At 36.7% G+C, this 18194-nt stretch overlaps 3 protein-coding genes across 3 annotated transcripts; 2 read left to right on the top strand and 1 right to left on the bottom strand.

The window, feature by feature from the left end:
• Positions 1-2026: 2026 nt before the first annotated feature.
• LOC145203799 (ORM1-like protein 2) lies at positions 2027-3284 on the bottom strand. Its single transcript, XM_080076109.1, has one exon. The coding sequence runs from the start codon at positions 3235-3237 to the stop codon at positions 2776-2778; it is 462 nt and encodes a 153-aa protein (XP_079932235.1). The 5' UTR covers positions 3238-3284; the 3' UTR covers positions 2027-2775.
• Positions 3285-4199: 915 nt separating this feature from the next.
• Positions 4200-13765, top strand: LOC145203793 (armadillo repeat-containing protein 8-like). Its single transcript, XM_080076104.1, has 14 exons — positions 4200-4451; positions 4594-4742; positions 4919-5083; positions 5169-5337; positions 5628-5784; positions 6082-6236; positions 6841-7047; positions 9838-9993; positions 10217-10318; positions 10605-10844; positions 11687-11821; positions 12377-12640; positions 13342-13490; positions 13573-13765. Exons 1-14 carry the CDS (start codon positions 4392-4394, stop codon positions 13616-13618), a joined length of 2154 nt encoding a protein of 717 aa, XP_079932230.1. The 5' UTR covers positions 4200-4391; the 3' UTR covers positions 13619-13765.
• Positions 13766-15354: 1589 nt separating this feature from the next.
• LOC145203796 (11-beta-hydroxysteroid dehydrogenase 1-like) lies at positions 15355-17802 on the top strand. Its single transcript, XM_080076107.1, has 6 exons — positions 15355-15524; positions 15591-15721; positions 16000-16111; positions 16495-16683; positions 16854-16994; positions 17191-17802. The coding sequence occupies exons 1-6, from the start codon at positions 15431-15433 to the stop codon at positions 17403-17405; spliced, it is 882 nt and encodes a 293-aa protein (XP_079932233.1). The 5' UTR covers positions 15355-15430; the 3' UTR covers positions 17406-17802.
• The last annotated feature ends 392 nt before the right edge of the window (positions 17803-18194 follow it).

Genomic DNA, 18194 nt, shown 5'->3' with positions numbered 1-18194 from the left:
TTTTTTTGCTTCATCTTAACTTGCATGCTAAAAATGTTGTGTCATATGAACTTATTGTTGCAAAATTAAGCTTGACTTTTATATCAACAGTAGCAGCCTAAATATAATTTGTAACTGGCTGATAACGGTTTGTTTATTTTTAAAGAACTAATGCCTACTGGTTTGGAAGCATTTTATTACCACTAAATAAAGCAACAGATGTTTTGATCAACAAGTTGGTGGAAACCTGTCTTAAACTAGAAGGGTGGCTTAGCACATATTGCCCTTGCACATACACTATGATCTATTTTAAAACATAAATATATTTCCTATGCTTATTTTGTATTGGGTCCCATATTAGCCATTGTCTTTTATAACCTTGGTTGTTTCTGCAAGCAAAAACTCATGGGTCCCCACACATGCAAAGTTGTAGATAATCCATTTCAATGGATAACAATGAGTAAGTTTGGTATTGTGAAGACAAACACAGTGATGGTACTGTGCATATTTAAATATGCTATATGGAGTAAAAACTATTTAAATTAAAACACTCATTTTAGGGGGCTAGTATGATAACTAATGGAGGTTCAACACACACAAACTTAAAAGTAGGAAACCACAATGACTCAATTACTAGTACTGCAAAATTTCAGTCCAATCTGCCAACGTTAACAATTTCAACCACTAGATGTGTTTTGAGCAACAACCGTTAATGTTTCTGACGTCAAAGGGCTGTTAACAACCCCCGAAATGCAATGGCACAATAACGATAATTGGCATACTTTACAAGCTATCTAAATTTTAGCCAATTTTGACATTGTTTACAAACTCACCCCTTTTAGGGGGCTAGCGGGGTAAATACTGGGGTTATCAACAAAATCAAAGTGGGATGTACATCTGTATAACTATATCTACCATCTGTATAAGTTTCAGCCACATCCATCAAGCATTTGATGGCAAACGAGTCAGACAAACTTCGGGGAAAAAACTATTTTAGGGGGCTAGCGGGGTAAACACTGGGGTTACCAACAAAAACAAAGTGGGATGTACATCTACATAACTACATCTACCATCTGTGAAAATTTCAGCCGAATCCATCAAACATTTGATAGAAAAACGAGTCGGACAAACTTCGGGGGGGGGGGAATACCCATTTTAGGGGGTTAACAGGGTAAATACTGGGGTTATCAACAAAAACAAGGTGGGATGCACATCTACATAACTACATCTACCATCTGTATAAGTTTCAGCCACATCCATCAAGCATTTGATGGCAAAACGAGTCAGACAAACTTCGGGGGAAAAAACACTTTAGGGGGCTAGCGGGGTAAATACTGGGGTTATCAACAAAAACAAAGTGGGATGCACATCTACATAACTACATCTACCATCTGTGTAAATTTAAGCCGAATCCATCAAACAATTGATAGAAAAACGAGTCAGACAAACTTCAGGGGAAAATACCCATTTTATGGGGCTAGCGGGGTAAATGCTGGGGTTATCAACAAAAACAAAGGGGGATGCACATCTACCATCTGTGCAAATTTCAGCCAAATCCATCAAACATTTGATGGAAAAACGAGTCGGACAAACTTCGGGGAAAAATACCCATTTTAGGGGGCTAGCGGGGTAAATACTGGGGTTATCAACAAAAACAAAGTGGGATGCACATCTACATAACTACATCTACCATCTGCGTAAATTTCATCCAAATCCATCAAGGATTTGATGGAAAAACGAGTTGGACAAACTTTGGGTAGAAGAAAAAAAAACAAAAAAAACAAACATTTTGAGTAAAATCAATATGTGTCCGCTTCAGGGAAGGGGACCCATAATTATTTAAGAAAAATTCAGGTTGCATAAAAGTTTCGAATTACTAAAGATGATAATTATAAGCTAGTGGCAAAAGTTTAGTATAATAAGGTTGGCATTTGTAAATTCAATTAACAATATCTTTATGCATTTCCCAACAATGGACACATTAGAAAAAAACTGGCACGTTAATTTAAACCTAAGCCTTGTAGAGTTGTTAACCACCAGAAGAATGTATTTTCAGCATTTGCTTTATTAAAACATATCATACATAAAATGAAATTTTTTATTACATGTGAACCACACGGGAACCAACACAACAATATCTAAAAACTCCAAAGTATTCAATGCTTACATGGTATTTGCAAATAGTCAAATTACATGATGAAAAGATTACATTTAAGAATGGATATGTGAAAAGATTTTTAACAACATATAGCATTCAGTAATAAATGATTATACATGTAAGAGGAAAGGTAATTTTGTGTAAAATGAGATTTAACAGTTTTGACCTCCCTAAGATATCATACAAGACAAATGCAATTTAACGTTTTATCAGGTTTAAAGCCATCTAGGTGGAGTATAAGTCATAGTTCTTAGGATCATGACCACATGAAATGTCAAATATGACATGCTGGCCTTCTATAAGAGCTATTTAAACATGGCAAGAGTAATTTACCCAAGAAATAGATTCCAAAATTTGGTTCAAGATACCTTGCAACTCAGTTTTAAACCACTTAGATGCTGGCAACAATTAACAAATATGCAACTGGTAAACACATACTATAAAACATATAATGATGGCCTATAATACCTTGATGCAGTCCTATATCAAAGAAACTGCCTTCTAATTAAATATATGTATCACCTAAAAACATCACCTCAACTAGTTGGTACACTGCTCACCAGTTGTTCTATGCAGTGCAAAAAAGAGTCAACAATAAAATACATACGAACACTACAATATTGCTGGGCAATTGAGTTTTAGTATTTGTTAATTCCAAATAGTCTTACACCATGGAGCTGGGGAAGTTTAGGCAGAAGAGACAGTAAAAGAATGACAGTGTTGACGACAAAGTGGGTGAACTCATACTTGGAGTAGAAGCTAGCAAGGATGTACAGGACAATTGGTGTTGTCATGAAAAACTTTCGAGCAGCTGTAAACTGAGTGCCAGAATCCATCTGCTCCCAGTGCGTCGAGTAGCGGTACTTGCCCTGATCTGATGTTTCAAATGGTGTTCCTTTGATCGTGTGCAGAAATAGATACATGGATATTCCATGCACAACATTGGTAAGAGTCCAGGCCACTGATGTAGAAAACCAGGGCATACTTAGCAGCACAAGATGCATTACACCAGTTAGAATTACATAAGTTGCCCATATTCCTGGGCTATTCCACACAACAGTGTTAGGATTGGCCACTTGGTTTGCAGTTCCTGCATGCATTGTTTTCTTTATTCCAATAAACCTGAATACACAAAAGAAAAAAAATATTAAACCACTATTCTTTTATATAGACCAGTCTGCAAAAAAATTATAAAACAGACGTTTTATGGTAATGTTTTCAGTTTTAAACACTGACTGCATTTAAAAAATCTTTTCTTAACTGTACAATCATTAGCTACAGTCACTACCACTATACAGAGTGCACTTAAGCCTTGTGTACTTGTTATTGGACAATGACATGACCCAGTTAATTGACCTGCTCCCAATAAAAGGTTTCATTGTTTGGTCACCATTTCCTTGCATTATAAAGTGACAAAGGTTCCAAAAAAATCAGGTCAGGCTAATATATTTTTACCCAAAAACACAAATTTACTTTGTAGATTGTTAAAAATAAAGCAATAATAACCCAACAACCAAACAAAATAGTGAAACTTGAAACAAATCGAGCTGCATTTAACATATTTTTATTTTATTTTAACCTGCCTGAGGAATTTCTAGGAATGTCAAATCCTTTTTTGAACCACTAATTTTGACATAATGAAAATTGAAAACCTTTATTTGACAAAATAAGAGGCGAGCATTAAGCAACACATGAATCACAAATCTTAAATAAACGCAGCATAAATTTGCGAACAACACCAACGCGGCAATAATTCCTCTTTTGCACAAAATATTTTTTTTAAGAAGGCAATCAAACTGTGTAAAAACGTTATATGATTCATTGACTAAACGACTGGGATTGAAAACAAAGGAGCGATTACTTTCCATAACGCAATACCTTTTATATATCCCATGAGCGCATTAGTGTGTTTTATTTTGGCAAAATTTGGTTGTCATTCTTTTTTGATACATGTTACAGGGTAAATGTAGCGTAAAAATTATTAACGTGTTAATCGTTAAATTTTGTGTGTTAAATATTGATTGTTAGGTTTTATCGGTAGGTATGTATGTACCTAATAAACAAAAGTTACCTACGCAGTCGGCAGTCGGTCGCGTCAAAGTTTAAGTTTACTCAAGCGTGTCGTGATTTTTCATGCGTGTCGTCAATTGAGTCAATAAATTATTTGCCGAAATTTTCTGTATTTCGTCTTTTCGGTGTATTTTTTGAGATAACTGCACCGGCATCAGAAAGGGTTGATTTCTTTACTACAACGATGGAGGTTGATCAAGTGGAAATTGCTGAAAACATAACGTCCATGCAAGGCGTTTTATCAGTAAGAAAATTAGGTTAACTTTTTGTGCAAGATAACCTGTTGTTGTTGCGAATAGGCTAGCTGGGGTAAAAGTAGTATGTCGTTACTGTGAGAAATTGGTGGCTTTTTATGATGTAATTTGTAAGTAACGTTTTTTATTCAGGAAGTTACCACATTGTATCAACCATACATCGAAAAGCTTTACAGTGACGATTGCTTAAAAGTACTCGAGGGATTGAAGCAGATAAAGAACTTTGTAATTGGAAACAACAAGCAAAAAACTAATTTTATTGTTCTCGGAGCAATTCCAAGGTTTGTGTCTTGATTTTTATTCATCAAGTAACATTCTATTTCTTAAATAAATAGATTTTTTTTAACTGTATCGATTCGTTTCACTGTGTTATCTCAAAATATTTTAGGAAACGCTGTTGCAATAAAGGAAATTTGCATTACAATCCTGTCATTATATTGCAAATATCACTTTTCAGATTGGTTTATTTAATTCAACAAGATGCAAGTGATGTGCACACTAAAACCCAATGTACTGTTATCCTTGGAAGTCTGGCCAAAGGCATGGAGGCAAATGTGAAAAGCTTGCTGGATTATGGAGTTTTGGACGTTTTATTTTTCGGCCTAAACCATAGTGATCTAAAGTAAGATGTTACTAGATCTAACTGATGTCTGATAATGCTAAATATAGAGCACAAATACTGACAATAACTTGGGTCACTGTTTTAGATTTTACGAGGCATGTTTAAGGTGCATTCGGACTATAGTAACTTCTTCAGACCAGACTGGAGAATTGATATTCACAGATGTTTCAATGACTGCCAGAGTTCTGGCTTGCATCAACAAGTCTCTGTGCACTCAGGAATGCACTTGTGAAATAATTTCTCATTGTTGCAAGGTACTTGTGTCTTCTGTCGCGATTATATACCTTTACTACGTTTACATAAAAAACGAACCACCAACAAGTATGCTTCATGTGTCTGTTTGGACTAGGCTTACACCATTTTTTTCCATTACATACTTATATTTGCGTTGCACATACTACTAAATTACAGACTTACAGTGTTGTTTAATCACATATAAAGTGCCTCAAAGTAAACCCGCAATATACCTTAATTCTATGTGTTGTAAAAACTCAAGAGTTAGGTGTATCTGTATAGGCTTGTTTGAAAGATAAACTTTTTACAGACTCGACAACAACAAGATCTGTTATTTGACCTTGATGTTGTGGAAAATCTTGTTCCTCTGCTATTGTCAAACATGTGTAGAGTTCAAATCAAATCTGTTCATGCCATTGCTGCTCTATGTTACAAGAATCCAACAGTTTGTTCCTGCCTGCTAAAAAGTAAGTTGAACATCTAGCTGTATTGCAAAAACATAACGATATTCTGTATATTTTGAGTGTGAGTTAAATCTTGGCTCAAAATTCTGTCTGCCTATTATTTCAAATTGTCTACCACATGCTTATGTTACTGTCAAACTGCTATACTATCAATCTCTTATGTTTAAAACTGACCTAACAACAAAACATTTCTATTTTGAACATATTAATCAACCTAAATAAATTAAACCCTGATGGCAAACACATGGTTTAAATACCCCCAACATTTGTTTCGTCATAATTGCTGGCATTTTTTTGCAGCCAAAACAAGTGGAACTCCTGTACATGAAATATTGACCAATATGTTATCTCGCTGTCAACCTGTGTCATTGCAACTAAATGCTGCCAGATGTCTCACATACATTTACAGAAGTGGTGCATTTAATGGCATTGACAACAAAGTGATATCTAAAAAGGTGAAGAGATGTTCATTGTAATGGTTTAATAATTAAACAAGTAAACATGTTAATTATAACATCTGGTACCAATGCATTTAACAATACTGAAACAAAAGGTATACCTGATTTGTAACTAATATGTGGAAAATTAATGAAATATTGTTTTTAGTCACAGAAGTGAAAACCTGTTTTAACATTGTGGTCTATCATGACTTTAGACTTTTGTTTATGACCCTACTTGGGGTCAATTTGTTGTGTTATTGTTTTAAATTGTGTGAACAAAGACCTTAATATTGATGTATTTTTGCTATTTTGTACAAAACTTTTTTTGTCTACGTAATGAGCATTTATATATTTCCTAAAATATTTATTTCTGCACAGACAAATTCAACATAACCGGTCTGTTAAATCTTATTATGTGATTAACCAGATTATGCGATCAAACAGACAGATTTCTAAACAAATGGCTACACTTTGGATTGAGGACCCCTGTGCAATTATGTGCAATTCCCACATTCAATTAATTAGATTTGGCTGTATATTTCTCTCTGAGCAACTAAATTGGCTTTAGTGCATCGTCATTTGTGTGAAAGGATTATTTCTAACCATGAACTTGTTTCAGGTTCTCCCTTGTCTAGTGAGAATGTGTTCCTCCACATGTGGAATCAATGAACGTGTTGTGGGAGCAAAGACAATCGCATATCTTATTGAGGCAGAGACCCAGATGCAGAGACTTGCACTTGTTTGTGAACACTTGCCACGAAAACTGGAGGCTTATTTTCGTCATCCGATTGTAGCTGACACCCAGAATGTGGATGATATGCGTAGGGTAAGTTTACTTTTCTGAATTTGTTGTTTTGTTGTGCTAGAAAAGTTGTACAAAAACATTTGCTTGCTGTTTCTCATCTGGACATATGCTTATTATGGGTCCCCTTCCCTGAAGGGGACACATATTGTTTTTGTCCGTATTTTTTTTTCTTTCTTCTTTTTTCTGTCTAACGCTGGTTTGTGAGACGTGTTTGGTCAAGAAAGAGTGCTTCAAATTTATTCAAATTTACAGAGATGTTAGTTAATAATCCAAATTTGATCCTCCTGAAGTTTGACCCCGTTTGACCCAGCGGTTCACCCACAGTCCCCCTAAACGTAAATTTTTTAATGCTGGTTTGTAACGCTCGTTTGGTAAAGAAAAAGTGTTTCAAATTTATTTAAATTTGGACATATGTTAGTTATCAATCTGAACTTGATCCTCTAGAAGTTTGACCCCGAATGACCCAGCGGTTCACCCACAGGCCCCCGAAACGTAAAATTTTTAACGCTGGTTTTTATCGCTCGTGTGGTAAAGAAGGAGTACTTTAAATTTATTCAAATTTGGACATATGTTAGTTATCAATCTCAACTTGATCCTTTAGAAGTTTGACCCCGAATGACCCAGAGGTTCACCCACAGGCCCCCGAAACGTAAATGTGTCTAACGCTCGTTTGGTCAAGAAAGACACTGTAGGCAGAAGTACCAAGAAAGTAACTCACTGGTTTACGATAGCGGGAGGGCTCAGCTTGACGTCGGACAGACGTTTTACGAGACGTCGTTTCAGTGATTAGAAATCAGCTGTTTTGCACAGCAATGCTATGTCGTTTTATTAAGTTATCACTCACATTTTTAGTTTTGGCGAAGGTTTTACACCTATGACGTGATTTAAACCTAATAACCTTGCTTCGGTTTTGTATATGTCAAGAAAAACTTTGTTTTTCAAAGAAAAGATGAAAAAATTAACTTGACTTTTTGGCCGAATAAATGTTTTTTTAAATGCCCGTTGTCAGGTTGGCCGCCGCATGATCACGGGTTACTTAAGGTCAACTAGTCGGTATTACAAACACAGTTCAACTTTCTTCATATCGTAGCGTTTTTTGACAATTAATTTAGGAGTCAATACTCAAGGCATGTATAAATTAGGCTTAACAGTATTGTTGAACACTAAGGCTGGCATGCTATTGAAAACGGTGTCAAAAGATCAAACAGTCGTTTGGCGTGTGCACACTGAGAGGTTGCTACAGGTCAATGGTACTCGTTTTGCGAAACAAAGTTAAATGAGAAACAATTTGTTATGTATACACTTAATAATAGTGCAAAAAGAATACAAACAAAATTTTTTATTGCTGGGTTAATGCTTTCTAAAAATTTGTCCTTGAGAATCTAAAAATCACCGCAACATTTGTTTACTGTAAATCTGCACAAACGCGCGTGTGGGGACCCATTCGTTTTTGTTAACAAAAACAATCATACGTGTAGATCAAATGATGTGTATAGTAAATTGGAAAATATCGTATAGAATATATAAAATGGAAGTATATCAGAAAGCCACTCTTCTAGTTTTTGCAGGCCTTGTGCGTGTCGAGAGCACACTTTGATTTTAATATTATTTTTTTGTTTCTTCTCTGTGCTTTTAACATGAACATGTAGCTTGTAATCTTATTTGTTTCACTTTTAAACCCATCACTTTTATTGGATCTTTTCCTCAAAAAGGGCCAAATTTGTAAACTGGTCATTAAAGTGGGAGAAATTGTACACCACGTCTTTTCTATGTTTAACACACAGTCCTAACACCCTTGCTACCCCAAAATACCCTTAATTGAGTCAATCAAGGCTGACTTTAAATTGTATAAAATTGAAACCTCTGAAATCGCATAATTTTCCGAGCAGCATATCAACTGTTCAGCCTATTGAAGTGGTTCTTAACCGGGGTTCGATCGACCCCCAGGGGTTCGGCAACGCTGAATCAGGGGTTCGATGAAGGTCTTTTAGAGTTCAAATACTCGTTTTAGTTAAACTTTAGAGTTCTATGGTGGCTAAAAAATATTATTTGCTAAATATCAAAACACTGGAAGTTTGCACTAAGATTTTGTTTTCATTTTTGTGACGTAACAAATAGCATTGTGTGCGTTGTTCGCAAGCAGCAAAACAACGAAATTTCGTTGGAAGCAAAAACTTATTCTCTCTTTTTCATGTTTGTGCATAGTTTCTAAAAATACAATGCTTCATTTTGATAAACACTATAAATTGCCGGAATTAAAGCAATCCTGAAACAAGGTGCTTGTATTATCATGTCAGAATTTAACAAAATGACAAACAGTAACCGTTGCCACTATGTTTGGTCAAAAGCTAAAATTCAAAAACTAAAAAAATGTCACCATTTTGTGACACACAAAATAAAATGGGTTAAAATCCAGGATGTTGGAATTCCACCAAAGGCCGAAGAATATCGTAGCGGTTCGGTCATGATAAAAAGGTTAATAACCACTGGCCTATAGCCTTTGTTTCCTGTATAACATAATGAAAGTTGTATTAACTTGTTTAAGACGCAGGTTGTGTAGACTGTTAAAATTGTTCAACTCTGATTGTGACTCTACTGAATTAAACTGACTCTGACTCCACAATATTCACAAAACCACCTGTGACTTCAAAAGTGCAACTCTTACTTAAGAGAGTTTGACTTCGTTTTTGCTTGTGTCAACAGTTTTATTGTATAAAGATTTTTTGTATAGTAAAAGCCACTCTTTTCATGATAAAACTGCTTTACTTTTTTAATGAAATATAGTTCGTTTATTGTTGCCTGTGTTTTCAGTTTAAACAAGAACTTGGCAGAGGAAACGACCTTCTGGAAGCGGTATTTCTTGCTTATGCGTCGTTACTGTCAAACGATGAAGATATGCGTAAGCTGATTGCGTCAGAAAGTCTAGTACAGCACCTGGTCGATGGCATGTCCAATGAAAACCAAGATGTAAGTACTTCTTTGCAAAAGGCCACATTGTCACTGCTAATACCTTATTCCAGGTATAAATTATCCTCATTTGGGTCAAAAATTTTAACCCTCAAAACATTTTCCTCATTAAGTACTATCCTCTATACTGCAATCTTTATATATGTCTTTTATATTTTTATGTTGCTTTAACAATTTACCATATATCGCTTTCACTACATTTACTACACCCACACCATTGCAGGTACGAATTGCAGCCCTACAATGTGTTCTCAGTCTATCCAGATCTGTTCAAATTTTGCGGACCATTTTTGAGGACTTGGATGTTTCCAAACACGTTTCCATGGTATGTCTACTCGAAAATAACAATCTTGTTTGAAATAAGCAATCTGCTCAAAATTGGTGAGGTAACATGCGTATGTCAAATTAGAATGCATATTATTCATATAATAAAAGATTAAATAGATTGCGTTAACAATGAATTTGTTTATTAGGTAGTGCGTTGCTAACCGTAATTTCTGTAGTTTACATGTTTTTGAGTAGTCTATACAGGACATCCGATTTACCTTCTTAAAAAGCACAGATTTAAGCTTTCCAAAACTATTAATCAAGCATGCACATGTATATTTCAGATTGCTCATGCTCCCTGGTACAGAGAATCGACGCCGTTAAATTTCGATGATACAAAAGCCGTGAAAGAACAAGTTGCCGCCAGTTCTGTTGTCTGTAACCTTCTGCTTGAGTTCAGTCCTACCAAGGCCAAACTACTGTTTCGTAATATACTTTACCCTGTAAAAATTTGGTGCGAGAACGAAAAGAGCATCCACTTGCGGCGCAACGGAGTTTGGTGCTTACTCAACGTAACTTTCCAAGTAAGCGAACCGTTTGTTGCTCTTTTAAGCGTTTATGTACTTTACTTAAGTTTTTACTTATAGGCTGCTTCGGTCCGGGTTTCAAAATTTAGATAAATGGGTTTAAGCATACGGCACATTCCAACTGTCGCTTTTGCCCAGAAAGTTATGCACAATTTGCATTTAAGTCATATAGAAGTGAGCTTTATATAAATCCAACATAGCTCCTCTGGCACTTGTATTTTTTGTCCTGTCGTTTCGACGTAAATACAACTATCGGAAAAAGCTATGAGCCAATACGGGGTTTGTAGCCTTGGGCTTTGGGCCTTTAACATAGCTTAATGAAGACATAACGCCCGAATGCCCGAACCAGGAAAACCAAAATCACTGACACCCTCTACGAGGGCTACGATTTATTAGACCAGTGTTTCTTAACCTTTTTAGCGCCCGTACCCTTTGAGCTCTCATGAAATTTTCTCGTACCCCCTATCTACAATGGCCGACGAAAATAAATAAAATTGTAATAATAGAAATTAAACTCAGTGTATTTATAACTTGCGTGTTGAATGCATTAAAACAGTATTGTAAGTAGTACAAAACCAACTCGTTCTAGATATATAACAAAGTCACTTGTTACGCATTCTTCACAAATATGCCTAAATAGCGTATAATTTTAGCCTGCATGTCGTACCCCCTGCTTTGGTGCTTCGTACCCCCAAGGGGTACACGTACCCCTGGTTAAGAACCCCTGTATTAGACAGTCTTCATGAACACAAAGGCCCACATTAGGCCTATTTTTGTTCCTACAACAACATGTAATATGTATTTATGAATGTAAGATTACGTTTCTTGTTCACTTGCAGGCAGATTTAAAACTCAAGATGGAAGCAATGAATATTTTGGGAGTCGATCTTTTGTTTTCGCTGCTAACAAGTACAGATTATGACATCATTACTAAAACCCTTGGAGTCTTAAACAATGTTCTTACCAGCAAAGAGGTTCGTGTCAATAGGCGGCTGTTTCTTTACTCTTTTTGTAGGATATGATATGCATACAAATGTTGTTTTTAATTCTTAATCAATTTTAACTCGAATTTTAATTCCTAATGCTCATTTCCAAAACAGGTTGTGTAATACTTTATAACTCAATCAATTAGACACAACTCAAGCTTTAGCGCCAAAAGGAATTTAAGAGCCATTTGTGTAAAATCGAAAAATCACAAATCTACAAATGTTGGGTCACATTTTTGTCATGTATATGGTTTTGCATAACTTATGAACTCAATAGACATGACAACAATATGTGTGACGCTTACAATATGTTGTTTTGTTTTTGTGCAATGTTTTTGCCAAAGGTTGTTTCTTAACTTAATTATTTAGTTAACGCCAAAAAGTATTTGCGGACCCCTACAGCAGTGGTCAGCAACCACCGGGCCGAAATTTCTGTTTCAAAAACGGTCCGCAGTACTAAAAAGGTTGCCGAGCCCTGCCCTGCCCTGCCCTACAGTATAACATTTCAATTGCAAAAATCGTGAACTCAATTTTTGTATTTAGCATACAGATATAGTAATGTCGACGTTAGGGGATACGGTGATGCAGGCTTGTGCAATTGCAATTGAATCCACCTCTTTACCTGTCCCCACTCCACCCACCTCCCTTGGAAACCGGGATGTAGCCTCAGCTGTGCACACTTATGCGTTGTGTGTGCTCGGCTGTGTTGCTGGCGGAGACGGGGCCACCACCTTGCGAAAGTATTGGGACGACAATGAAAATTTAATGAGAAGATTAGTTCAGTTTATTGGATCCAGCGACACAGAGGTATGTGTTTTATGTATTGAGGTTTAGGTATGTCGATTGTGCACATAAAAACGGTTTAGAATAGTACATATAAGTAACATTGCACGAAGCGACGTAGGATAACAAAGACTGGATATCTACATGTGTAATAAATTGTTGGTAATCTATCTTGGATTCAACATTCAACAAACTGTCAGAGTTGTAAATGGGCCTGAAAATGGAGGCCGAACCTAAAAGCACAAGGCCAAAGCACTGCCCGAACCCAGTTCGTTTTTGAGAAGCGCGTTTGGGCCCGAAAGTTTGATTGGCAAGCCTATACATTGAAGCACAATGAAAGACCAAGACAACACACGCAATATACAATAATAGACAATTGGTCTTGAACAAGGCGTTTTAGGGCTGTTTGACATTTGGTCAGGTCCAGCAACTGGCTACTTACCTAGTTAAATTTATTCAAAAAATAGTGACACAGAGTGTAAAGTCAGGCCCATTTTTTTGAAGAAACCTAAGCCCGAACCCGGCCCGAAAAGCCCGGCCTGATTTACAACCCTGGTTTGAATGGCTTTGCTTACGCAGTTTTGGAGACCCATGTTTTCCTTCTGCGTTTACTTATTGCTTTGTATTGTTGTTTTTAAAAGTCCTTGGTTGTATATTTATTGTGTGTTTTCTAGTATTGTGCACGGAAACTGTTTGCAAAATATAACCATAAATCTGTTTTGTAGCTACAAACTGCTGGCGTCGCATGTGTTAACTCCCTTTGTCGCGTTGATGAAGTTGGATCAAACGACAGGCAACAAAAAATGAGAGACCTTGGGGTGGTGGAAGCCCTCAATAAACTATCAGACGCAACAGACGGGGCTTTGTTTAACAGGTTGAGCGAAGTTTTCGCGTGTAAACATTTATTTTGACATAATATTAAGGAATAAATACTAAATTTGCAGTTTCTTTTGCAGGGTGAAGCTAACCCAGCAGCTTTTCCAGGCTAAAGGCAATTTATGACATACCGATTGTGCATGGAAAAATGTTGTCCGAGCTAGTTCAGAATATCTATGTCTAAGATGCCGTTCTATTAAATAAGCGGAAAGAAGATGGATATATTTCAATCGTTATTGTTTTCACAAAATAAAAAATGCAATCTGCGTTCTATTTCGAATTTCAGTTTTCTCACACAAATTTGTTTTTAGCATTTTATGTACGCTCTTTTGGCAAAAGGTAAGTGATTGTTTACAACTGATTTGGAAAACACCTCTGCAGCACTATGACAAACACAGTTTAAACTAGTGATGCACCGAACCCGCCTAAAAAGGTTCGGGCCGAAACCGAATATTCGGCCACGAGGCCGAATAATTTCGGCCGAATCAGGCCGAACCTAAAATCCCCGTTTATATGAATGTTGCCAAGTGAACCTTGTGTCGTGGATGCGAGTGGAGTGAATTATGATAAATCAAAATCACTTTCACTATGCGGAAGTTTTACTAAACTTGTAATATTTTGTAGACATTGTGGCTCGTTATATATACACAACAATTAGTTAATTTATTACGTTTCGTATAGGCGAAAATGATAGTTTAGGCATTAATTCAATGCAATCAAAAAGTTCGGTTTCGGCCGAATTTTCGAAAAAAGTTCGGGCCGAAACCGAAACATCAAAAAACAGCGTATTCGGCCGAAATGTTTCGGCCAACCGAAACTTCGGTGCATCACTAGTTTAAACCAGGGGTGTCCAACTCGAAAGCACCGCCGTGCCAATCTAGGTTTTTAAATATACTCGCGTGCCAACGTTTGGTAGGCCTACTTTTTCCAAACCATGTCTTAAACGTCTTAACGGTAGAAAAAAATATGTTGTCAAACGCGAGTAAACTTGTTTATGATACTCCAGAAACCTTTTATAACATACCATGACGCTTAAAGCGCAGAATCCATAACATGGAATATAATACGACAGCATAAAGGCCCGGAATTATCCAGAATTCGAGTCTAAAAACGACCAATTTAATTAGTGGATTTGTGTAACCTTGATACTGATCATCTTTACTGAATTTAGAATAAAGGCCAAAAAGATCAATAGAAAAATATTAATTGCGTGACAAATCCTAATGTTTACCATCAGAATGTCCAAAAGTTGCGTGCCATTTTCAAATGCTCTGCGTGCCACTTTTAAACAGTTTCTCCTTATCTCCCACAAATTCCAAAAATGTACCATCGTTAAGTTACAGCTGCACAAAGAGTTCAAAAACGATTCAAGCTCCCTTTTGCAGTAAACCTGTACACATTCCTTTTCTCACGCTACAGCGAAAAAATATTGGAGAATTTCGAAAGCACACTGTCAACATTTGAGACGCTGAAGACAATGTTGCATTATATACAAACCTAACTAGATTTGTGATGAAATGTCAGCATGGGCGACGACACGTAGGGGCAATAAGGCACTTCAAATCGGCACTTTAGATTCGCTCAAAACTGCATGTTTAATCTGATTAACTATTCCACGCTTCTGTCACTTTTGTCCACAAGTGGCTCCAGGCGCAAATAAACCAGTTTGTTTGACTGGTCGGTAGCCTTTGGCCTTATTTACTGGCAACGCAGGCTGCATTGCACCAGTATCATGTTACAGACGTTACAAGGCATATAATAAGCTGGAACCAAACCAGAGGCACAGTATCTGATAAATTGGCTTAGGTTAGGATAAGAAACTCTTTTAGAACAGACTTTGCTGCTGAATCAATTAACTGTTGGAATGCTATTTTAAAACTGTTATTAAATTTAAGTGCATTAAGCTTGTGTTGTAAACAGTGTTCAAGAATGTAAAGTATGGCTGGATTAAAAATGAAGGCTGCTGTTGTTGCAGCAATTGCAGTCGTGGTGTATTTTGGTTACTTTCGAAGAAAGCCTCAATATAACCCAGGTAATTTGAATCACCTTTTACTTATGTAAATTGTTCTCTACATTGAAACAGTACATTTCTTCTAAGCTGAAGTTGCTGGTCTCAGAGTTGTAGTGACTGGAAGCAGTACTGGTATTGGCGAACAGGTTGCTTACAAATTTGCCAGCATGGGCGCCAAGGTTTTGGTTACAGCACGAACAGAGAGCAAGTTGCAGAATGTAAGCCAGCAACCTAACATGGAATTCTTATTTGTCTTGCAAGATATGCCATTATCCTGATGAGGGCGTCTCGTTTCGGACGTCGAAACGTCGATTGTTTACAATAAAACTGCTGGATGAGCAATACTCTAGTTTTAAAATTCTTATGTCACGTTGGTATGCTACAAAATGTATTTATTGATTGGTCAACGCAAACAAACAGTGTTTGGTAGCTCATTAAGCCTGTTGGCAATAAATGGCCATTTTTTGAAAGCTTGAATCGCTCTGATTTGTTTCAGGTTGTAAAGAAATGCAAAGAACTTGGTTCACCAGAATCATATTATGTTGCTGTGTCAATGGGCAGTTACAAGAATGCATCAAAAGTTATCGATGTGGCAATGGAAAAATTTGGTAAACTTGGCAGTTTTCAGTAACAGTAGCTAAATTGTTTAACTACATAGACACAGTACTTGATGTAAGCCTTGTAAGGTATTATACACCAGTCTCCGGTGCTGCTATATGATGGATTAATGCTTGTTTGTGAGTCAATACGGCGCGTTGTAGCAAACAAAAATCGAAAGTTAAACGAAAGAGTTTAAGGACAGGTCTTGTACTTTTTGGTTTGGGTTTAATGTTATCTCGCTCACAGCTTTGCTTGATTTTGAATTTAAAACCCCTCCATACCGAACAAAAATCTGCGTTTATTTAATATGCAGTGCAACAGTAGGCCTGCATTGCAGTTCAAAAATAACTAGATCAACAGAGACATTTATGGTTGCACTGGTTGGTTTTAGGTGGAATCGACGTCCTTATCTTGAATCACGTTGATTCTGGATCAATTTTGGGAGGTTACCAACACAACGTTGCCAAAATTGAACGAGCGTTGATGACTAACACCTGGACCCACGCTCACATGGCAACTGTTGCTCTGGAAAATTTAATCAAAAACAAGGGAAGAATCGTGGCAGTTTCTTCGGCAGCAGGTTTTGTATCACGTCAACACAACCGCTTGGCAAAACGACCGAAAGCAGGCGCATGTCATAGTCGTCATGAAATTTGGAAGCAAATCAGATTATTCAGTCACTCTAAATGAAATGACCAATGTTTAAAGTTAAACACCGCAAAAACATTTTATTTATGTTGCTTATTATAGGTATGGTTGGTGTCCCACTGCAAGTCCAGTACAGCACAAGCAAGTTCGCACTAAATGGCTTTTTCACGAGTTTACGTCAGGAGTTAAGGTTCAACAAAACAACAGAGGTCTCAATTTCTCTTTGCAATCTTGGATTTATAGGTAAAACGATACTTAAGTAGTTTTACTGGGAAACTTGATTGCAAATGCATGAATTTGTCAAATTAGCGATATTAGTAAACTTTATTATTGACAGTACTAAGTCTCTTGTTTTAACAGATGTAACTAGACAGACAAAAATGTACGTACGTAAAACGACCCCTCCCCCCAAAAAAAAGAATCTGTAAATCTTTTTCAGACACGGACATGGCAACTAACTTGCAGAAATATATACACAGCGATCTATATTCGAAAATTGAATGCGCTGCTGAAATTGTACGAGGCGCAATGATGCGTGACCGTGACATTTTCTTTCCTGACAACATTGTACAACTGTCCATCATAAAGGACATTATACCAGATTACGTGGAAAAACTTATTCGTGAAGAGTATCATGCGCCCGGCTCATTGTGATGATTACAATCAATGAATCAATTTAATTTGTTTCAGCGCCCAAGTATAATAAAACAGGTGACATACGGGTTATAAGCGTTGAAACAAAAAGGGTGCAGCTGGAACCACAATTTGCTTTTTTTTTAAAGCTGACCCTATCTATTTGTTTTTGGTGAATTTTTGTTTAAATTGTGAACACAAGAAGAAAACGAACATAAAGTAAGCACTACGTAATAACTGTTTTTCCTGTAAATGCATTAAGTAAATAATAAATTAACATGAATTTGTGTGAAAATACGGCTGTACTACGTTTGCATTGTGACTTATTGTGAAACTACAAGTCGATAGACATGTTGTGATCGTGTTTTATGACTATGGCTTAATTACCCAAATAAAAACAAAGTGTCGACTGCTATAATCAGGACACTGAAAAATGTACACGATCCAGGTCGTACGGCCGATGCCGTGTCACCAACTGCATTAAAAAACCTTATAGGTCGAAACTGTGCACTGTTTGCAGGCAGAAAAAAACTTCACGTTTTCTGTTTGTGTCAAAGCTGGGTCAGTTTTTGGGCCCGAACTAGAAAGTATAGTAGCCAGGAATTCGTCAAAAACCGTATTTGTACATAAAAAACAAATTAGGCGGCCAAGTCACCAAGGGATAAATTTGTCACAAATGTTGCCGGTTTATCGGTTAAGTCCTTTTAAACTGGATCCAAAAACCCGAACTGTTCTTTGCGTTTTTTTGTGGCATGCGAATAAGTCAAGTTGACGGCAAATTCGATGCAGCCGAGTATACTATGACGATGA

This window comes from Phallusia mammillata, chromosome 8 (genome assembly GCF_965637545.1).
Source record: "Phallusia mammillata chromosome 8, kaPhaMamm4.hap1.1, whole genome shotgun sequence".
NCBI classification, from domain to species: Eukaryota; Metazoa; Chordata; class Ascidiacea; order Phlebobranchia; family Ascidiidae; genus Phallusia; species Phallusia mammillata.
The sequence above is the reverse complement of the archived record's forward strand: the minus strand, read 5'-3'. Positions and strand labels throughout refer to the sequence as shown.